Source organism: Oncorhynchus mykiss, chromosome 10, assembly GCF_013265735.2.
Source record: "Oncorhynchus mykiss isolate Arlee chromosome 10, USDA_OmykA_1.1, whole genome shotgun sequence".
NCBI lineage: Eukaryota > Metazoa > Chordata > Actinopteri > Salmoniformes > Salmonidae > Oncorhynchus > Oncorhynchus mykiss.
In genome coordinates this window covers 71,646,404-71,670,493 of record NC_048574.1, presented here as the reverse complement: position 1 = coordinate 71,670,493, position 24,090 = coordinate 71,646,404, and the positions used below count along the sequence as shown (strand labels likewise).

At 44.5% G+C, this 24,090-nt stretch overlaps 1 protein-coding gene across 3 annotated transcripts; it reads left to right on the top strand.

Moving 5' to 3' along the window:
- Positions 1-4,592: 4,592 nt before the first annotated feature.
- On the top strand, positions 4,593-12,150 carry LOC118936746 (ubiquitin carboxyl-terminal hydrolase 37-like). 3 transcript variants are annotated; one of them, XR_005034222.1, is made up of 12 exons: positions 4,593-4,775; positions 6,574-6,926; positions 7,383-7,580; positions 7,820-7,951; positions 8,593-8,725; positions 8,836-8,972; positions 9,149-9,248; positions 9,378-9,457; positions 9,652-9,902; positions 10,386-10,467; positions 11,302-11,437; positions 11,507-12,150. XR_005034222.1 is itself a non-coding variant. In XM_036933860.1 (11 exons), exons 3-11 carry the CDS (start codon positions 7,414-7,416, stop codon positions 11,541-11,543), a joined length of 1,119 nt encoding a protein of 372 aa, XP_036789755.1. In that variant the 5' UTR covers positions 4,593-4,775; positions 6,574-6,926; positions 7,383-7,413; the 3' UTR covers positions 11,544-12,150. The 3 variants fall into 3 exon arrangements, 2 of the variants coding, with proteins under 2 accessions (XP_036789755.1, XP_036789757.1); XM_036933860.1 differs by lacking the exon at positions 11,302-11,437; XM_036933862.1 differs by having other exon boundaries at positions 11,302-12,150.
- The last annotated feature ends 11,940 nt before the right edge of the window (positions 12,151-24,090 follow it).

Here is a 24,090-nt window from a genome sequence, read left to right as displayed (position 1 = left end):
ATGCCTTCCTAACCATCTTAAATAAACATGCCCCATTCAAGAAATTTAGAACCAGGAACAGATATAGCCCTTGGTTCTCCCCAGACCTGACTGCCCTTAATCAACACAAAAACGTCCTATGGCGTTCTGCATTAGCATCGAACAGCCCCCGTGATATGCAGCTGTTCAGGGAAGCTAGAAACCATTATACACAGGCAGTTAGAAAAGCCAAGGCTAGCTTTTTCAAGCAGAAATTTGCTTCTTGCAACACTAACTCAAAAAAGTTCTGGGACACTGTAAAGTCCATGGAGAATAAGAACACCTCCTCCCAGCTGCCCACTGCACTGAAGATAGGAAACACTGTCACCACTGATAAATCCACCATAATTGAAAATTTCAATAAGCATTTTTCTACTGCTGGCCATGCTTTCCACCTGGCTACTCCTACCCCTGTCAACAGCACTGCACCCCCAACAGCAACTCGCCCAAGCCTTCCCCATTTCTCCTTCTCCCAAATCCATTCAGCTGATGTTCTGAAAGAGCTGCAAAATCTGGACCCCTACAAATCAGCCGGGCTAGACAATCTGGACCCTTTCTTTCTAAAATTATCTGCCGAAATTGTTGCCACCCCTATTACTAGCCTGTTCAACCTCTCTTTCGTGTCGTCTGAGATTCCCAAAGATTGGAAAGCAGCTGCGGTCATCCCCCTCTTCAAAGGGGGGGACACTCTTGACCCAAACTGCTACAGACCTATATCTATCCTACCATGCCTTTCTAAGGTCTTCGAAAGCCAAGTCAACAAACAGATTACCGACCATTTTGAATCTCACCATACCTTCTCTGCTATGCAATCTGGTTTCAGAGCTGGTCATGGGTGCACCTCAGCCACGCTCAAGGTCCTAAACGATATCTTAACCGCCATCGATAAGAAACATTACTGTGCAGCCGTATTCATTGATCTGGCCAAGGCTTTCGACTCTGTCAATCACCACATCCTCATCGGCAGACTCAACAGCCTTGGTTTCTCAAATGATTGCCTCGCCTGGTTCACCAACTACTTCTCTGATAGAGTTCAGTGTGTCAAATCTGAGGGTCTGTTGTCCGGACCTCTGGCAGTCTCTATGGGGGTGCCACAGGGTTCAATTCTTGGACCGACTCTCTTCTCTGTATACATCAATGAGGTCGCTCTTGCTGCTGGTGAGTCTCTGATCCACCTCTACGCAGACGACACCATTCTGTATACTTCCGGCCCTTCTTTGGACACTGTGTTAACAACCCTCCAGGCAAGCTTCAATGCCATACAACTCTCCTTCCGTGGCCTCCAACTGCTCTTAAACAAGTAAAACTAAATGCATGCTCTTCAACCGATCACTACCTGCACCTACACGCCTGTCCAACATCACTACTCTGGACGGCTCTGACTTAGAATACGTGGACAACTACAAATACTTAGGTGTCTGGTTAGACTGTAAACTCTCCTTCCAGACCCATATCAAACATCTCCAATCCAAAGTTAAATCTAGAATTGGCTTCCTATTTCGCAACAAAGCATCCTTCACTCATGCTGCCAAACATACCCTTGTAAAACTGACCATCCTACCAATCCTCGACTTTGGCGATGTAATTTACAAAATAGCCTCCAATACCCTACTCAACAAACTGGATGCAGTCTATCACAGTGCAATCCGTTTTGTCACCAAAGCCCCATACACTACCCACCATTGCGACCTGTACGCTCTCGTTGGCTGGCCCTCGCTTCATACTCGTCGCCAAACCCACTGGCTCCATGTCATCTACAAGACCCTGCTAGGTAAAGTCCCCCCTTATCTCAGCTCGCTGGTCACCATAGCATCTCCCACCTGTAGCACACGCTCCAGCAGGTATATCTCTCTAGTCACCCCCAAAACCAATTCTTTCTTTGGCCGCCTCTCTTTCCAGTTCTCTGCTGCCAATGACTGGAACGAACTACAAAAATCTCTGAAACTGGAAACACTTATCTCCCTCACTAGCTTTAAGCACCAACTGTCAGAGCAGCTCACAGATTACTGCACCTGTACATAGCCCACATATAATTTAGCCCTATCAACTACCTCTTTCCCAACTGTATTTAATTTATTTATTTATTTTGCTCCTTTGCACCCCATTATTTTTATTTCTACTTTGCACATTCTTCCATTGCAAAACTACCATTCCAGTGTTTTACTTGCTATATTGTATTTACCTTGCCACCAAGGCCTTTTTTTGCCTTTACCTCCCTTCTCACCTCATTTGCTCACATTGTATATAGACTTGTTTATACTTTATTATTGACTGTATGTTTGTTTTACTCCATGTGTAACTCTGTGTTGTTGTATCTGTCGAACTGCTTTGCTTTATCTTGGCCAGGTCGCAATTGTAAATGAGAACTTGTTCTCAACTTGCCTACCTGGTTAAATAAAGGTAAAATAAATAAAATAAATAAAGTGTTATTACAGCAGTAGTATATTACCTTGGGGTGGTCAGTGTTATTATAGCAGTAGTATATTACCTTGGGGTGGTAAGTGTTATTATAACAGTAGTATATTACCTTGGGGTGGTCAGTGTTATTATAACAGTAATATATTACCTTGGGGTGGTCAGTGTTATTATAACAGTAGTATATTACCTTGGGGTGGTCAGTGTTATTATAACAGTAATATATTACCTTGGGGTGGTCAGTGTTATTATAGCAGTAGTATATTACCTTGGGGTGGTCAGTGTTATTATAACAGTAGTATATTACCTTGGGGTGGTCAGTGTTATTATAGCAGTAATATATTACCTTGGGGTGGTCAGTGTTATTATAACAGTAGTATATTACCTTGGGTTGGTCAGTGTTATTATAACAGTAATATATTACCTTGGGGTGGTCAGTGTTATTATAACAGTAGTGTATTACCTTGGGGTGGTCAGTGTTATTAGAGCAGTAATATATTACCTTGGGGTGGTCAGTGTTATTATAACAGTAATATATTACCTTGGGGTGGTCAGTGTTATTATAACAGTAGTGTATTACCTTGGGGTGGTCAGTGTTATTAGAGCAGTAATATATTACCTTGGGGTGGTCAGTGTTATTATAACAGTAATATATTACCTTGGGGTGGTCAGTGTTATTATAACAGTAGTATATTACCTTGGGGTGGTCAGTGTTATTATAACAGTAATATATTACCTTGGGGTGGTCAGTGTTATTATAGCAGTAATATATTACCTTGGGTTAGTCAGTGTTATTAGAGCAGTAGTATATTACCTTGGGGTGGTCAGTGGGGTGCCGTCCACCCATATCAAGTTCCCCTCAGTAACAGAGTCAGTCAGACCAATCCAGACTCCCTTGTTGAGGTTGAAGAGAAACTCCTGTTGTTGAAAAAGATAAATAAATATTCTCTCTCTCTCTCTCTCTCTCTCTCTCTCTCTCTCTCTCTCTCTCTCTCTCTCTCTCTCTCTCTCTCTCTCTCTCTCTCACCTGTTCCATATCACTGTTTACGATCACCAGGTCTGCTCCTCTCTCCAGACAGTCCTCTCTGCTCTCCTTCCAGGTTTTAGTATCATCAGACAGGAAGTACCAACTGGATTCAAAATTCTGCCAGCCTTTGACACAGGTTTGTTCTACAAGATGAAAACATGAATTTCTTTCAATTTACCACACAGGATACTTAAGTAAAAAAATTCAGCACACAATAAAGTGTGTGGGATTAATGAAAATGTACTATTGTATGTTTACTCACCGAGATTGGTAAGCCTCCCACTGAGAAAATCTCTCTCAGTCTGTAGCTGGTCTCTCTCTTTAATCAGAAGGCTATAACTGGCCTGTAGCTGGTCTCTCTCTTTAGTCAGGTTGTTGTAACTGGTCTGTAGCTGGTCTCCCTCTTTAGTCAGGTTGTTGTAACTGGACTGTAGCTGGTCTTTCTCTTCAGTCAGATTGCTGTAACTGGCCAGCAGCTGGTTTCTCTCTGAGTTGTGATGATCAATCACTCCATTTTTTAAAAGGGAAAAGTTTATCAAACATGTAACTAAAACACCATTGATGATTAAGTATAATTAAGTAGGCTCCTTAATTCTCAGTGACAACATACTAAACTTACAGTAGACAGACAGGTCTATGATCCCAGCCAGTAGGAGAACACACAGCAGCCCCAGACACACTGCAGCAACTCCAGAGGGTCTCTTCCACCACTGAACATGTACTGAATCACAAATGATTAAACATATTTGGTAATGTGTTTTACTGTATCATCCAGGATTGGGACAAATAAAGGTATGATACTACAGGTTACTCAAGACAACTTAATAAACATGTACATTTTTAAAAAGTAATTCAAAAATATATTTATATTGTACCACTGTAGATGTTGCAGGCAGTCAGAGATGAGTCCTATTGTAAAGTGTAGCCTAAAGGCCAAAATGGGCAAACTTCCATGTATTCAATGCTTAAGTACTATAAAACCAGATTTGCCCAACCCCTACAAATATATGAATGTATTATTATCCCTGCATTATCATTGTATAAAAGCCCATTAGATATTAATTTAGAATCCTCTAAATGTAATTAGATCTACTATTGTCATTTGTTGATCTGAATTGATCTGCAAGTATTTTCATTTTGAGTTTCCGGTAAACTCTTTGTTTCCTTTCATGTGTCCAACCAATTATTATTGGGTTATTCACCATGGCAACCAGTGAAATGTATTTCTGAGTTAGGTTGGCTTGTTTTCAGAATTCACAACGAAATGCCTCCAGCTGTCCATCACCACTGTAAATATAAAGAGTGGTTATAGAGGGTGAGCGTGTATGTGTGTGTTTGTGCGAGAGAGAATCGAAACACACACAGTAACGTGTGTAAATGAGTTCCGAGAGCAGATCTGTTATCCAACGATTAGTTTCATATTAAAAACGGTTAAATGTTTCTCAAAGATGCTCTCTGGTGGTCAAACTAGCTCTAACGAGCGTTAATGGCAACAATGTCTGACACTTAAATAATAAATAATGTGCCATAGAATTCTGCGGCAGCCCGCAAGTTTTTAAGAAAGAACCACTGGAGGAGTTGGCAAGACAGCACTAAACAGACCTGGGACTCTAGCTAGTAGGAGTTGGCAAGACAGCACTAAACAGACCTGGGACTCTAGCTAGTAGGAGTTGACAAGACGGCACTAAACAGACCTGGGACTCTAGCTAGTAGGAGTTGGCAAGACAGCACTAAACAGACCTGGGACTCTAGCTAGTATGAGTTGGCAAGACAGCACTAAACATACCTGGGACTCTAGCTAGTATGAGTTGGCAAGACAGCACTAAACATACCTGGGACTCTAGCTAGTAGGAGTTGGCAAGACAGCACTAAACAGACCTGGGACTCTAGCTAGTAGGAGTTGGCAAGACAGCACTAAACAGACCTGGGACTCTAGCTAGTAGGACTTGACAAGACAGCACTAAACAGACCTGGGACTCTAGCTAGTAGGAGTTGGCAAGACAGCACTAAACAGACTTGGGACTCTAGCTAGGGTTGGGTTAAGTTTAGGTAAGAAGAATTGTTTAGGGGTTGGAGTGAGGTTAGAAAACAAAATTAATGCCAGCAACCTTGTGTTACGCCTTCCATTCAACACCAATTTATCACCTAGCAAGTGTATTTAACACGCACTGGGCACTGTAAGCTCTGCCCACTGACCATTGAGCTATAATTGAACCAATCACATTCATTATGTCCGTGAGACAGAGCTGCCCTCAGGGCAAGATTGAATACGGAAAACTGTCCCTAACCAATCTGGATTGTTGTTTGAGGTTTAGGCTAAATCTCTACCACCTGTTCACATTCTTTTAAACCAACCCTTTGTCCATCTGCTTGTGAATAAGAGAAAAAGCATTTAGCATTTAAATAAACCGATAACCAAACCAAAAACAACATGGACGCTATCAAAAAACTATGAAGATGAAGATGAAGGCACTTAAAATGCCTTTATTGTGGTCGTACATATAATGAAACAACATACAAAAAATGAATGTAAAAAGAAACAAGAATACAATGGAGCATATTATCTACAATATTGTATGTATACTGCATAACTTTGCTCTTCAATAAAAAATATTTGTTCATTGTTCAATATATTTTAAAATGTTATAGATTGGGTTGCCAGGTGGTGGTGTCATACATGACCGATGACATCACAATGGTCTTAAAGCCAATTTGAACAATGGGTTAATGTGGAAATGTATCAGTCTTCATTGGTTATCGACATGGCTTGTTTCTGCTGGTGCAAAAAGGTATGAAATCAGGTCATTTAATCAATTAACAACTACTATAATTCTGGAGTAGTATTTTTCTCTTAAACCTAGTGGGAAGAATAAAAGTAGAATTACATTCTGATTGACAAATACGTAAAAAGTGTACATGAAATGTACATGAAGTTCGGCTATTGCAAATGTCACTCAATGTAACCTGTCTATACTGTGTTATTTGAGGTTTAGGATAGATACCTATGATTCTCCATTTAGGCCTACCTCTTCCTACTCTTATGACCCCCCTCTTCCATTGGCTGGGGATCTGGGAAAAAAGTATTTAGCACTATCACATTTTCTTGTCAACAGAAAAAACGTCAGAAAGCAAATTCAGTTGATGTGGAGCAGAAGACAAGAAAGAAGAAGGAGAGGGGCACTTCATCCCCCTCTCCAATTCCATCTGACCGTTCTGAACGGAATGGCTCCGCTACCTCTGACCCCTCACCCTCTGACCAACTCTCCTCCCTCCATCCACCTCCCTCTCCTGTTAAATGTTCCTCTCAGCCTTGCTCTCCTGCTAAACAACCCTCTGTACCCCGGTCACCTGCCAAAAACCCTTCCCCAGTGAAATCCTCTCCAGTGGTGTCCCAGCCTAGTTCTCCCTCTCCTACCAACCCTCTGGACCGTCATGGAGACACCAGTCAGGAGGGCACAACAGTCAGGTAATCCAAACATAAAGTACAGTGCCATCCTAGAGTCTCTTTGGAGAGTTGGGTTTAGTGCTACCAGACCAGGGCCAGTGTTAATCAACAGTATGAGTGCTAATCTAGGATCAGGTCCTCTCTGTCCATAATAATCTGATTCATTGATCTATGATCTAAAATGCAAAACTGGTCCTAGATCAGACTCCTACTCTGAGACACTTGATAAACACAGTCCCAGAAAGTTATTTTCCTGAAACTGTAGTTTTAGCCTCTTCTGTCTACATCTAGTGGATAAAGAGAGTACTAACCTAAAAGGCCTGGTCTACTTGGTACACTGCATTTATATGGACAGCAGTACATGCATAACTACTCAGACTGTGTTTATAGTACAATAAAGTATTTAATAGAGAGACTGTGTAGAGTGATAATATCTCTGTGTTGGAGGCATTAGACCTGTTTCTCTCCTTCCTCCAGACCTCTGTCTCTTCAGGAACACTCTAGTCCAATGCCCCAGAGACCAGTCTCAGCCACCAGAAGCATGACTCTTCCCAGGGCCAGCTCAGCCACCAGAAGCATGACTCTTCCCAGGGCCAGCTCAGCCACCAGAGGGTCAGAAGAGACCCAGGGGGCCAGAGGAGAACGGGGGGAACTGGTCAACATGGAACTTCTTGGGTAAACCACAACACACTGCAAATGCATTGAATATAAGTTCTTTATTGTTTAGAGATCAGTGTCTGATATACTATGGGGATAAGGCTTACTATCTAGCATGTCCTTTTATTAGATATTTATAAACCCATGAATTATGTCAATCTTGGTCTAAAGGACATCCACTTCTTTGTGTTAAATATAATGTGTGAAGGTTATGATTAATCTCTATGTGTGTACTGATGGCTGCTTCTTCTTCACAGGTTGCCTAACATTGGCAACACTTGCTTCCTTAACGCCACCCTGCAGTGCCTCCTGGTCCTGCCTTCCTTCTCAAAGGAAATCCTGCACCAGGAACAACTCTGGAGCTCCTCCCCCTTCTCCAACCTGCTCAGGTAAGGGAAGGCTCAAAAGCAGACACTCACCCCACACACCCATTAATTGTGGTCATAAATTAAAGAAGGGACACTCTTTTCACGCCACTGAAAGGGATTGAAAGGGATTGGGATTGAAAGGGATTGTCGTAGCAGATTAGGAGAGCACTTTCACTAATCCTAACCCTTTTCCTAACCTTAACCACTTCATATTTTGCTGTGTATTGTATTTATGGTTTATTTTCCAGTTTTTTTTGTTTTTGGAATCTTCATAACCAAGAGGAACAACAATGACACACTGATTATGATGTACGCATTTTGTAGGCCAATTTGGAAAGTGTAGAATGACTACATGACCCATAATGCTCATTGACTGAACATTCCACCTTACCGTGGGAAATTTGGTAGTTTTTTTAAATGCTCTGGAATTGAGAGCAGTATCCAAACCAAATATCTTAGGAGAATAAACAATACATTTTTGTTGTTTGGCTTCATTGTCCGTCTTCAAAGGTGAAATTGCATCAAATCGAATGAAACATTTCTAATGATGGGGTGCCACTAGATAAAACATATTTGTATTTACTCACCTGCCTCTTCAGGCGTAAGCCAGTAGGTTGACACCATCCAGTCGGCTGCTAACTTACTCTCTGTCTCCCCTACAGGTGTCTGTCTGATGTGCACCGTTCGGGTCTACCTGACAGTGTGGCAAACCAGGCCTCAAAAGCAGACCTCATGTGGAAGGTCAAGTACTCCTTGTCGGGATACGATTTGAAGTATCTGGGGGACACGCAACAGGTAACTGAGGCACTACTCTCTTGTGTACGAGTGCTCTTCTTGCAAGGGTTCATTTTCTCTTTTTAATTTGCTTTTAATCTTGGTGTGTTTCTTTCTCTTCCTCATCATAGGACGCACACGAGTTACTTGTCAATATGCTGTGCCAGCTGAAGGAGGAGGGCATGATTCTGAAGACATTCGGGATGAACTATACCTGCCCTGTTTCCCAGCTGGAGTTCCAGCTTGTGTCGGTGCGCAAATGTACCAGGTAAGAGATCCCATTGGTTGTAGTGTATGTAGTGAGAACATGATCTTTCTATATATATATATATATATACAGTATATATTAATATTACAAAACACATGGCATAACAGAAACATTGTAGAGACCTGAAACAGAAACAGACTTGATGCATTTTTCTTCTCTTTGTCCTGCTTCTGAAGCTGTGGGCGCGAGTCGTCCACCAGAGAGGACTACAACCACCTCTCATTGGACATCAGCCCTGAGCGCACCTTGCTGAACAGCCTAGCACTCACTTTCAAAGTCAGCACTTAGGGCTCAGCCCTGCATGTAGAGACTAACACCCAGGGCAAGCTGCCCACTGCCTCAGAATACGCTATCTTATTATTGTAGTGGTATCATTCATTATGTAATGCTTTTGTTTCTAATCAGAGTGAACAGGTTGAATTCACATGTGAGGGCTGTAAAGGCCTCCACGCCTCAAAGGTGGAGCAGTTCCACACACTGCCTCTGTGAGTTGTCCCTTTATAACCTCTCATAGTACTAGCAGTGTTTAATGTCCTGAGCCTTTAGGAGTAGTTACCTTCCTGAGCAGGTTGTAGGACTTAGAGGTGAGCACCACCAAACAAATTTCACTCATCTGTTATTTTGTTGACTGGTTTCATTGTCTGTCTGTTCATCTCTCTTCCTCTCTGTTTCTGGGCAGTGTGCTGGTTCTGCATCTGAAGAGGTTTGGAGGACTTGGGGGGTTGGAGAAGCTGGAGGCTCCTCTTTTGTTTCCTTCGGAGCTGAGGCTCTCCACCCTCTATGGGGACATGGTGCCACACCTGCACAGTGCCAGCCCACAGGCCCTCACCAACCAGGCCCCCAGCATCCAGGGGTCCATCCCCCAGACCTTTGCCAGCCAAGTCTCCAGCCCACCTGGAGCGGCCAAAGACAGCGCCCTCTGCTGTTCAGGTAGGTCATGGCACCATAACACTATTCTTGCTCCAACACCACACAAACCACCCACTCCCAAAACGGTCCTGCTGACAGAGAATCTGGAAGCTGCAATTTAAAATGCTTCTCAGACGTCTTTAGTGATGTATGGGAGCTGTTTTAGTCCAGAGCATTTCAGACAAGTGACCACGTTTTCACAGCTCCTTATATGTGTATTTGACCCCTCAGATTCAAATGAGCAGGAACCAGGGAAAGTGCTGCTGACAGCCTCAGTGGTGAGAAGAGAGAGAGAGATAGAGAGAGAGAGAGAGAGAGAGAGAGAGAGGGAGAGATAGAGAGAGTGAAACCAGTGAAAAATAAGTTATGACAGAACACTGAGATAGTTATGAGGAGTACACGATGTAGTAGACCTGTAGTAGACTAGTACTGTAGTAGACTGTAGACAGTGTAGTGGACTGTAGAGGAAATGAGAATCCTATGATCACATGTGTTTTCTTACAGAAGCAGAAGCCAGTACAGTCAGTGAATGGTTACTACCAGCTGACTGGCGTAGTCTCTCATTTGGGAGGCTCCGCAAACTCCGGTAAGTAAATACCATCAAACACACACATGCAGATGCACAATACATATGACATCAGCTGAATTCCAAATCACTCCCTTCTCCTTGGATCTCAATTTGCATGTTCACGTGTGCCTCTGCCGTATACACAAGCATCCCGAAGCTGAGGGAGTGAAAATTATCGAGGGTGAAGGCCAGGGATCATCAACTAGATTCAGCCTCGGGTCCATTTTTTTTCTTAGCCAGATGGGAAGGGGTGTGGAACAAAATTACAAATAATTTGTAGACTGCAAATATGCCGTAGGAAGGCCAAACAGATATAATATTTGACTAATTTCAAACCTTGCTTACATTTGTGTACAACCACATATATCTCTTTATTATACGTGGGAATACTTTGAAACAGATTTCCAAAATGAAAATCACTTGGAGCTGATTTGCTGGTGTTTTTACAGTCTTTTAACAATTACGTTTTATTTGGATAGAAAACATAGGGGGCCAAATCAAATCACCCTTGGGCCAAATTTGTCCCGCGGGCTGCCATTTGGGGAACCCTGGTGTAGGGGATAATTAGACCCTCCAACAGCCATTTCGGCCAAGCTAACAAGGCTGCAGGCTTCAGAGTGAAGTGTCATCCCAACAAGCACTGCAATATGTTTAGAGTTTGCTCAATTTAATTCAAAAGAATGGAGAGGCATGCCTAATTATGTGCCACGTGTATCTGTTTATCTCTGATTTCAAAACTTGACACGTATCAGATAAAATACCTCCAAAATGAACTGTTTAACTGTTACAAAACACTCTATTACCCACAATAGCCTGACCATTGACCTCTAGTCTGTCTTCCTTGTTCCACAGGGCACTACATTAGTGACATATTGCATGCCAGTGGAAACTGGTTCTGCTGTAACGACAGCCAGGTGTCAATGTCCAATGAAGCCACTGTGCTGAGGACCAGAGCCCGGAGTGCCTACATGCTCTTCTATATGTTCAGGTACTGTTTACTCTCACCATCTATATTCTTGTGTTGCTATTTATGTGTACGGTTCCTTTCACCCTACAGGGCAATAGAGCGGGAGGCCCCAGCACACAGGGCCTAACAGGGCCACCAGCATCAGCCCCAGCCTAAACAGGGGCAGCACCTGGACCAGCCTCCAAACACTCAGACCTGTCTCAACAGGGGTAGTACCAGGCCCACTCTCAAAACCCCCAGCCCAGCCTCAACCCTCACACACCTGCCTCAAAATGGGTAGCACTTGGCCCAACATCAACAACCCCGAGCCCAGCAACATCAGGGGCAGCACGGGGCCCAACATCAACACACCCAGCCCAGCCTCAACATGGGAAGAACCAGGCCCAGTTTCAACATGGGCAGAACAAGACCCAGCCCCAACACCCTCAGACCTGCCTCAACAGGTGCAGCATTCGGCACAACTTCAATCATGCTGCTCTTCAACACTAGCATGAACATTCTTTCAGTAGCTTATGTCATAAATACCTGCCCTTGATTTGACTACTTCACCTAATGTATAAACGTATAAAGTATACACACTAAATGTAGTACACATGTAGATGTGGTGGATAGAGAGTGTGATTATTTAGAGGATATAACATCCCTTCTATTTGGTTTGGTTTGAAATCCTCCTGTTGTGAAATACACTGTGGTGTCTAACCTCTTTTTCAGCATGGTCACACCGGAAGACCTGGAATATTAATAAAGACAAGCAAATGTAAGAAAATCCCATTTAAGATGATTCTGTTGACCGTTGTAACTCTTTAACTCAGGAAGATTTATGGTCTGGGATTCAGGCCGGTCCTAACAGGAAACGTGACAAAGGGAAGCAGCTGTAATGGAGCCTTCTAACACCCAATCAGGTCTGGAGGAGGAATGTCACATAAAGATTCAGAGATGCTATGAGTATCTTTTGAAGTTACTCTCCAGTTGAATTTGAATAAATACAGACATGAAAATGCTGGGCTACGGATGTGACCTTGGTTCTGTGAGTAGAGTAACGGGTCACCAAACAAGCTATGGGAACTCCTTCCCTTTATCGTGATGTGATTGAGATGCTTAATATCAACGATGTTTACAATGACGCCACACCCTTACTGTACCATTGTGACCTGTCACTATTAAAGGCTGTGTGACGTGACATACTGTCTTTTTGTTACGGTGAGTGAATGAGGACCCAAAAGCGAATTAACTTAAACAGAGCTTCTTTAATAACCAAACATAGGTAGGCTCAGATAGACCGGCAGATTCCGACAGGACAGGACAAGGTTACAGCAAACATAACGATAGTCTGGTTCAGGCATGAAACACAACAAACAAGAATCCGACAAAGACAGGAGCAGAAACAGAGAGAGATATAGGGACCTAATCAGAGGGAAAAAGGGAACAGGTGGGAAAAGGGGTGGATGAGGTAGTCAGAGGAGACAAGGAACAGCTGGGGGAAAGCGGGGGAGAAAAGGTAACCTAATACGACCAGCAGAGGGAGACAGGGTGAAAGGAAAGGACAGAAAGACACAACATGACAATACATGACAGTACCCCCCCACTCACCGAGCGCCTCCTGGCGCACTCGAGGAGGAAACCTGGCGGCAACGGAGGAAATCCTCGATCAGCGCACGGTCCAGCACGTCCCGAGAGGGAACCCAACTCCTCTCCTCAGGACCGTACCCCTCCCAATCTACGAGGTACTGGTGACCACGGCCCCGAGGACGCATGTCCAAAATCCTGCGGACCCTGTAGATGGGTGCGCCCTCGACAAGGATGGGGGGGGGGGGGGGGAAGACGAGCGGGGGCGCGAAGAACGGGCTTGATACAGGAGACATGGAAGACCGGGTGGACGCGACGAAGGTATCGCGGAAGAAGAAGTCGAACTGCGACAGGATTAATGACCCGAGAAATACGGAACGGACCAATGAACCGCGGGGTCAACTTGCGAGAAGCCGTCTTAAGGGGAAGGTTCTGAGTGGAGAGCCAAACTCTCTGACCGCGACAATATCTAGGACTCTTAGTTCTACGCTTATTAGCAGCCCTCACAGTCTGCGTCCTATAACGGCAAAGTGCAGACCTGACCCTCTTCCAGGTGCGCTCGCAACGTTGGACAAAAGCCTGAGCGGAGGGGACGCTGGACTCGGCGAACTGAGATGAGAACAGCGGAGGCTGGTACCCGAGGCTACTCTGAAAAGGAGATAGCCCGGTCGCAGACGAAGGAAGCGAGTTGTGGGCGTATTCTGCCCAGGGGAGCTGTTCTGACCAAGACGCAGGGTTGCGAAAAGAAAGACTGCGTAAGATGCGACCAATAGTCTGATTGGCCCGTTCTGCTTGACCGTTAGACTGGGGGTGAAAGCCGGAAGAGAGACTGACGGAAGCCCCAATCAAACGGCAAAACTCCCTCCAAAATTGAGACGTGAATTGCGGACCTCTGTCCGAAACGACGTCTGACGGAAGGCCATGAATTCTGAAAACATTCTCGATGATGATTTGTGCCGTCTCTTTAGCAGAAGGAAGCTTAGCAAGGGGAATGAAATGAGCCGCCTTAGAGAACCTATCGACAACCGTAAGAATAACAGTCTTCCCCGCTGACGAAGGCAGTCCGGTGACAAAATCTAAGGCGATGTGAGACCACGGTCGAGAGGGAATGGGAAGCGGCCTGAGACGGCCGGCAGGAGGGGAGTTACCGGACTTAGTCTGCGCGCAGACCGAACAAGCAGCCACGAAACGACGCGTGTCATGCTCCCGGGTGGGCCACCAAAAACGCTGGCGAATGGAAGCAAGCGTACCCCGAACGCCAGGGTGGCCGGCTAACTTGGCAGAGTGAGCCCACTGAAGAACGGCCAGACGAGTAGGAACGGGAACGAAAAGAAGGTTCCTAGGACAAGCGCGCGGCGACGGAGTGTGAGTGAGCGCTTGCTTTACCTGCCTCTCAATTCCCCAGACAGTCAACCCGACAACACGCCCCTCAGGGAGAATCCCCTCGGGGTCAGTGGAGGCTACTGAAGAACTGAAGAGACGAGATAAAGCATCAGGCTTGGTGTTCTTAGAGCCCGGACGATAAGAAATCACGAACTCGAAACGAGCGAAAAACAGCGCCCAACGCGCCTGACGCGCATTAAGTCGTTTGGCAGAACGGATGTACTCAAGGTTCCTATGGTCAGTCCAAACGACAAAAGGAACGGTCGCCCCCTCCAACCACTGTCGCCATTCGCCTAGGGCTAACCGGATGGCGAGCAGTTCGCGGTTTCCCACATCATAGTTACGTTCCGACGGCGTCAGGCGATGAGAAAAATACGCGCATGGGTGGACCTTGTCGTCAGAGAGGGAGCGCTGAGAAAGAATGGCTCCCACGCCCACCTCTGACGCGTCAACCTCGACAACGAACTGTCTAGAGACGTCAGGTGTAACAAGGATAGGAGCGGATGTAAAACGATTCTTGAGGAGATCAAAAGCTCCCTGGGCGGAAACGGACCACTTAAAGCACGTCTTGACAGAAGTAAGGGCTGTGAGAGGAGCTGCCACCTGACCGAAATTACGGATGAAACGACGATAGAAGTTCGCGAAGCCGAGAAAGCGCTGCAGCTCGATGCGTGACTTAGGGGCGGGCCAATCAATGACAGCTTGGACCTTAGCGGGATCCATCTTAATGCCCTCAGCGGAAATAACAGAACCGAGAAATGTGACGGAGGAGGCATGAAAAGTGCACTTCTCAGCCTTCACAAAAAGACAATTCTCTAAAAGGCGCTGGAGGACACGTCGAACGTGCTGAACATGAATCTGGAGTGACGGTGAAAAAATCAGGATATCGTCAAGGTAAACGAAAACAAAGATGTTCAGCATGTCTCTCAGGACATCATTGACTAATGCCTGAAAGACAGCTGGAGCGTTAGCGAGGCCGAAAGGAAGAACCCGGTATTCAAAGTGCCCTAACGGAGTGTTAAACGCCGTCTTCCACTCGTCCCCCTCCCTGATGCGCACGAGATGGTAAGCGTTACGAAGGTCCAACTTAGTGAAAAACCTGGCTCCCTGCAGGATCTCGAAGGCTGAAGACATAAGAGGAAGCGGATAACGATTCTTCACTGTTATGTCATTCAGCCCTCGATAATCTATGCAGGGGCGCAGAGACCCGTCCTTCTTCTTGACAAAAAAAAACCCCGCTCCGGCGGGAGAGGAGGAGGGGACTATGGTACCGGCGTCAAGAGCTACAGACAAATAATCCTCGAGAGCCTTACGTTCGGGAGCCGACAGAGAGTATAGTCTACCCCGGGGGGGAGTGGTTCCCGGAAGGAGATCAATACTACAATCATACGACCGGTGTGGAGGAAGAGAGGTGGCCCTGGACCGACTGAACACCGTGCGCAGATCGTGATATTCCTCCGGCACCCCTGTCAAATCACCAGGCTCCTCCTGTGAAGAAGAGACAGAGGAAACAGGAGGGATAGCAGACATTAAACATTTCACATGACAAGAGACGTTCCAGGAGAGGATAGAATTACTAGACCAATTAATGGAAGGATTATGACAAACTAGCCAGGGATGGCCCAAAACAACAGGTGTAAAAGGTGAACGAAAAATTAAAAAAGAAATGGTTTCGCTATGATTACCAGAAACAGTGAGGGTTAAAGATAGCGTCTCACACTGAATCCTGGGGAGAGGACTACCATCCAGGGCGAACAAGGCCGTGGACTCCCTTAACTGTCTGAGAGGAATGTCATGTTCCCGAGCCCAGGTCTCATCCATAAAACAGCCCTCCGCCCCAGAGTCTATTAAGGCACTGCAGGAAGCTGACGAACCGGTCCAGCGTAGATGGACCGACAAGGTAGTGCAGGATCTTGAAGGAGAGACAGGAGTAGTAGCGCTCACCAGTAGCCCTCCGCTTACTGATGAGCTCTGGCTTTTACTGGACATGAAGTGACAAAATGACCAGCAGAACCGCAATAGAGACAGAGGCGGTTGGTGATTCTCCGTTCCCTCTCCTTAGTCGAGATGCGGATACCTCCCAGCTGCATAGGCTCAGCTCCCGAGCCGGCAGACGAAGATGGTAGTGATGCGGAGAGGGGGGCAACGGAGAACGCGAGCTCCTTTCCACGAGCTCGGTGACGAAGATCAACTCGTCGCTCAATGCGAATAGCGAGTTCAATCAAGGAATCCACGCTGGAAGGAACCTCCCGGGAGAGAATCTCATCCTTTACCTCTGCGCGGAGACCCTCCAGAAGACGAGCGAGCAAGGCCGGCTCGTTCCAGCCACTGGAGGCAGCAAGAGTGCGAAACTCAATAGAGTAGTCTGTTATGGATCGATTGCCTTGACATAGGGAAGACAGGGCCCTGGAAGCCTCCTCCCCAAAAACAGATCGATCAAAAACCCGTATCATCTCCTCCTTAAAGTCCTGATACTGGTTAGTACACTCAGCCCTTGCCTCCCAGATTGCCGTGCCCCACTCACGAGCCCGTCCAGTAAGGAGCGATATGACGTAGGCGACACGAGCAGTGCTCCTGGCGTAAGTGTTGGGCTGGAGAGAAAACACAATATCACACTGGGTGAGGAACGAGCGGCATTCAGTGGGCTCCCCAGAGTAACACGGCGGGTTATTGATTCTGGGCTCCGGAGATTCGAAAGCCCTGGAAGTGGCCGGTGGATCGAGGCGGAGATGGTGAACCTGTTCTGTGAGGTTGGAGACTTGGGTGGCCAGGGTCTCAACGGCATGTCGAGCAGCAGACAATTCCTGCTCGTGTCTGCCTAGCATCGCTCCCTGGATCCCGACGGCTGAGTGGAGAGGATCCGAAGTCGCTGGGTCCATTCTTGGTCGGATTCTTCTGTTACGGTGAGTGAATGAGGAGCCAAAAGCGAATTAACTTAAACAGAGCTTCTTTAATAACCAAACATAGGTAGGCTCAGATAGACCGGCAGATTCCGACAGGACAGGACAAGGTTACAGCAAACATAACGATAGTCTGGTTCAGGCATGAAACACAACAAACAAGAATCCGACAAAGACAGGAGCAGAAACAGAGAGAGATATAGGGACCTAATCAGAGGGAAAAAGGGAACAGGTGGGAAAAGGGGTGGATGAGGTAGTCAGAGGAGACAAGGAACAGCTGGGGGAAAGCGGGGGAGAAAAGGTAACCTAATACGACCAGCAGAGGGAGACAGGGTGAAAGGAAAGGACAGAAAGACACAACATGACAATACATGACACTTTTCTTATCTCACGTACACTCCCTTACGTATTTATTTGGACAATGAAGCTACAACTTTTCATTTGGCTCTATACGCCAGCGTTTTGGATTGGAGATCAAATGTTTCATATGTGGTGATTGTACAGAATGTCACCTTTAATTTAATGAATGGTAAATAATGTTGAGTGAGAAAGTTACAGAGGATCATACACCCAAGACATGCTAACCTCTCACCATTACCAATAATAGGGGAGGTTAGCATTTTATATCATACCCCCAAGACATGATAACCTCTCACCATTACCAATAATAGGGGAGGTTAGCATTTTATATCATACCCCCAAGACATGCTAACCTCTCACCATTACCAATAATAGTGGAGGTTAGCATTTTATATCATACTCCCAAGACATGCTAACCTCTCACCATTACCAATAATAGTGGAGGTTAGCATGTTATATCATACCCCCAAGACATGCTAACCTCTCACCATTACCAATAATAGGGGAGGTTAGCATTTTATATCATACTCCCAAGACATGCTAACCTCTCACCATTACCAATAATAGGGGAGGTTAGCATGTTATATCATACCCCCAAGACATGCTAACCTCTCACCATTACCAATAATAGTGGAGGTTAGCATTTTGGGGGGGGGGTATAATATTTATACCTCCGTAAATTTCTCACTCATCATTATTCACAATTCATTCATGATTATCTTTAATCATGGAATTCTATTCTTATTTACAATAAAAATGACTCCAAAGTTACACAATACATTGTTTACTATTACACTTACATTTTAGTCTTTTAGCAGACACAATTAGAGCATTCATGTTTAACATACAGTGCCTTGACACCCCTAGACTTCTTACACATGTTGTTGTGTTACAGACTGAATTTAAAATGCAGTAAATATATTTTTTCTCTCACTCAACTACACAAAGTACTCCATAACGACAAAGTTAAAACATGTTTTTAGAAATGTTTGCAAATGTATTGAAAATTAAATATACTATAGATTTTACATAAGTATTCACGTCCCTAAGTCAATACTTTGTAGAAGCACATTTGGCAGTGATAACAGCTGTGAGTATTTCCTGGTAAATCTCTAGGAGCTTTCCACACCTGGATTGTGGAACGTGACCATTATTCTTTTCAAAATTCTTTAAGTTTGTCAAATTGGTTTTTGATCATTGCTAGACAACCATTTTCAGGTCTTGCCATAGATTTTCCAGTAGATTTAAGTCAAAACTGTAACTTGGCCACTCAGGAACATTGACTGTCTTCTTGGAAAGCAACTCCAGTGTATATTTGGTCTTCTGTTTTAGGTTATTGTCCTGTTGAAAGGTTTATTAATCTCCCAGAGTCTGGTGGAAAGCAGACTGAACCAGGTTTTCCTGTTTAGCTCCACTCAGTTTATTTTTCTTCTGAAAGACTCTCCAGTCCTTAACGATTATAAACATACCTTGACATACTGTATGATAGTGAAACTCTTTATCAGTCAACCACAGTGGATTAGAAACACTGGCCACCACGTGACTCCCACCAGCCTTAGTTTGATAATATACTACATGATATGACTCCCACCAGCCTTAGTGTGATAATATACTACATGATATGACTCCCACCAGCCTTAGTTTGATAATATGATACATGATATGACTCTATATCATATTACATACATACATACCTACATGAACTATTATACAACTCTACAGCTCTACTCTATTCCACAGGAGGAGAGAAAGCATCACACAGACCCTTAGATACAGGGACAGAATCAAAGGTGGCCCTCTGGTGGACGTAGTACTAACTACAGGTACAACTGTAGTGTTGGTGACAGAGACCTGGGTGGATGTAGTACTAACTACAGGTACAGCTGTAGTGTTGGTGACAGAGACCTGGGTGGATGTAGTACTAACTACAGGTACAGCTGTAGTGTTGGTGACAGAGACCTGGGTTGATGTAGTACTAACTACAGGTACAGCTGTAGTGTTGGTGACAGTGACCTGGGCCCGGTTACCCAAAATAATATTAAGGGTAAATTCATCTGAGAACAATAGGATCCTAACAGACAGTCAGAGGAGACCACTGAGGTATAATAACAACAGTTTTAGGAGCTGCATGCTAACAGACAGTCAGAGGAGACCACTGAGGTATAATAACAACAGTCTGAGGAGCTGCATGCTAACAGACAGTCAGAGGAGACCACTGAGGTATAATAACAACAGTCTGAGGAGCTGCATGCTAACAGACAGTCAGAGGAGACCACTGAGGTATAATAACAACAGTCTGAGGAGCTGCATGCTAACAGACAGTCAGAGGAGACCACTGAGGTATAATAACAACAGTCTGAGGAGCTGCATGCTAACAGACAGTCAGAGGAGACCACTGAGGTATAATAACAACAGTCTGAGGAGCTGCATGCTAACAGACAGTCAGAGGAGACCACTGAGGTATAATAACAACAGTCTGAGGAGCTGCATGCTAACAGACAGTCAGAGGAGACCACTGAGGTATAATAACAACAGTCTGAGGAGCTGCATGCTAACAGACAGTCAGAGGAGACCACTGATGTATAATAACAACTGGAGACTGTGTCCAAGATGTTGTTGTTTCCAAGGTATTCACGTTCACATACGCAGATTCATGGACGTCTGTATCCGGGTTGCATCCGGTTTACTCAGCCCAACATCACATTCTCACTAGCACTCAGTGGGTACAGGGAGCAGCACGAGGCTCTCCAGAGGGTGGTACGGTCTGCCCAACGCATTTACCGGGGGCACACTGCACAGCATTTGACATCTGGTGAATATGTGTATGTGACCAATACAATTTGATTTGATTTGAGCAGAAACGAGATCATTACGTCATCCAAAAACATGGCAGTCATTGAGTGACTATAAAAAGTACAAAAATCGGCCTCAGCGACAACTATTTGAGATTACAATATTGTTTTGTGCACAAAGGTTCTGACTAAAGTGTCTTATTAGGAATTTTCTAATCTGACTTTCCTATGTGGCTGTGTACGGAAAATCTATTTCTGGGTCGAGTATCTGATAAACTGCAGTACCGAAACAAAACTGTAGGAGCATTCAAAACCGTGCTTCTAGACCAGAACCCTGGCCCTTTGGAGGAGACTCCTGGTAGCCCACACTGGAGAGTGGTAAAATCTGTCACCTGGAGGGAGGAAGGAAGTTAAGTAGGGGAGGAAGAGGGAGAGGGTATAGATAGTGCGAGAGAGCAAGAGAGCTTAGTCAGATAACTGATGCAGCTGATAACAACTGGTAGCTAACAGCAACCAATTCCTTTCAAATCAGTGGCTGTGAGGGAGAGAGGATATGAAAAAAGGAGGGCATTTTAGTGTTTTGAAACAAGACCCTTACTTTGCTGACAACGGACAGGGTTACAGTACATCCGTTCCTGACGGGGTGCTAGCGGGCGCCGTGAGGCTCACCGTACTGTTGGCTGCACCGCCCCCAGTCACCATGGAGATGTTGGCAGGGAAGGAAGAAGTGAATCTGGAATTGTTGGTGGCTCCGGCGGTAAAGGTTCCTCCGGTTCTGTTGGCCGTTTCTGCAGTGAAGCGTACTGAAATGGTGGAAAACTATGGACAAAACAGGGTGTACACAAATGAGGGGTTGGGTAATAGTAGTATTGATAAATGAGGCCTCAAAGCTCTGTTGGTACAGTCCTATCTGCTGTCTCTCCCGTTTTTAGTCTTGGTCGAGATGTAGAACCAACCTTCAAAATCATCTCTCTTCCTCTGTAGCTGGTCTCTCTCTTTAGTCAGGGTGTTGTAACTAATCTGTAGCTGGTCTTTATCATTAGTCCGGGTGTTGTAAAGGGTCTGTAGCTTGTCTCTCTTCTCAGTTAGGTTGTTGTAACTGGTCTGTAGCTGGTCTCTCTCTTCAGTCAGGTTGTCTTAGATTGTCTGTAGTTGTTCTCATTCCTCAGTAAGGGTGTTGTAACTGTCACATAGCTGACAGATGTGTCATAGTGCTGATCTCACCGTTCCCCCCAGGGCCTCTGCACTGATGTAGATATCCACAATCCTTTTCTCCATATCACCTCTGTCAAACCACATTGGTCAAATCTGGCTTGGTATAGATGGCCTCAGACATTTTCAACAATGTTGCCTTTACTATAGGGAAGTATCAAAATGATGAAATGGTAGTTGTGGCTATGCTAATACATAAAATAGAACAAGTTTACTTACTTGTTTGCATGTGTGAGTGTAAGAGATCGTTACAGTGGTTATTGTTAAACCATTTTCTGCAGAAAAATATAAATCATTCCATGTCTCTACATGGACATCTTGTCCAGAGTATATCTCAACACAGTCCTCCTGCCCAGGGAATGGGACTTGCTATTTGTGATGATGGACAGGACACTATCATACCAGGAAGATATAGATCATAGAGGGGAAGTGGAGAACAAAGACTAGCTGTTAACATATATTAAATATCATATGTAACAGCCCCAAGATAATTCAGGGAGTTTCCAGAACTCCTCCTTCTTTTCACCTTTCTGCTGATATGGACCCTCTGTTTACTCCCAAATATACATCAACATGTTCAGGAAGTCCAGGACTACAAACATGGGTCATTATAATGTCCAGACAATAGATTTGACACTACAAACAGCTACAAGTGGATATTGAGGGTGGGTAGTCTTAACCAGTGAGGATCAACCTGATTGGTTGAGGAGTTTTTGAGTGACAGCTGGTTGAACCACTGAAAATGTCCACTTCCCTTCCCTCTTTTGGGACCAATATAAGGTAACAACAGTAAAATATGAGCATTTGATATTGTGCTTATTTGTAACTTGACAACAAAGACTGACTGTTAAATATTATTAAGGTACATTGTTTGGTATCTCTACTACACTCATTGATTGGTGATACAGTCCCCTCCTTCCTATACAGTGTATGTAATGGTGGTTTGGTACTGTTGAGAATGTCATCACCAGGCCTCAATTGGAGCATGTAAATATCTGTAGAATATATTTGAATTGGAAGTTATGTAAATGCACAAAGTCAAATGTACTGAATTCATGTTGAACCTGATGATGTGTGAAACATAACTACTGGTACACAGGAAGTTACAAACAGGAAATAAGTAGGACTTTTATTAATATGATACTACAAACAAATACAACAATAGGTGTGTGTGTGTGTGTATACTTTTGTGTTTGTGTGTGAAGGAGGGTGTGTGCGTGAGAGAGAGAGAATAAAGGAGGAAGTTGTGTGTACTGTAGGCTACGTATGTGTTACAGAATGTTGCCATGGAGATGTTAAAGCACTTTCTCACAAACCCAGTTGAGTTTGCTGTCACATGACAAGTCATTCCATGACGTTCGGGGACTCTGTTCTTCATGTATGTGAACACAGTCCTCCTCACCATATTCTGGTTTGCCATCACCATTATCAGGCTGATTTGGAGACCAGTACCTACAGGGTTAAAAACAGTGGTTAATGGTTAATACCAGTACCTACAGGGTTAAAAACAGTGGTTAATGGTTAATACCAGTACCTACAGGGTTAAAAACAGTGTTTAATGGTTAATACCAGTACCTACAGGGTTAAAAACAGTCAGATATCATGGTTAATACCAGTACCTACAGGGTTAATAACAGTCAGATATCATGGTTAATACCAGTACCTACAGGGTTAAAAACAGTCAGATATCATGGCTAATACCAGTACCTACAGGGTTAACAACAGTCAGATATCATGGTTAATAGCAGTACCTAAAGGGTTAAAAACAGTCAGATATCATGGTTAATACCAGTACCTACAGGGTTAAAAACAGTCAGATATCATGGTTAATACCAGTACCTACAGGGTTAACAACAGTCAGATATCATGGTTAATACCAGTACCTACAGGGTTAAAACAGTCAGATATCATGGTTAATACCAGTACCTACAGGGTTAACAACAGTCAGATATCATGGTTAATACCAGTACCTACAGGGTTAACAACAGTCAGATATCATGGTTAATACCAGTACCTACAGGGTTAACAACAGTCAGATATCATGGTTAATACCAGTTAGACGTCACAGTTAGAACATCACAATCGGAAATGTTATGTATACATTTTTCATAGTTACTTGTGTTGACTGGTATCATCAATGACCTCTATTGAAAAAAGTTTAATGGAGCCTTATTGACAGATTAGTTATCATCTCTCACCCTGTGGTCAGTGGGGTGCCGTCCACCCATTTCCAGGTCCCCTCATTAACAGAATCGGTCAGACCAATCCAGACTCCCCTCTTGAGGTCGAAGAGAAATTTCTGTTGTTGAAAAATATATATAATTATATGTTTTATCTTTTACCCCCTGCACAACATTATATTTTCGCTCTCTCTCTCACTCTCCCGATCTCTCTCTCACCTGTTCCTTATCACTGTTTATGATCACCAGGTCTGCTCCTCTCTCCAGACAGTCCTCTCTGC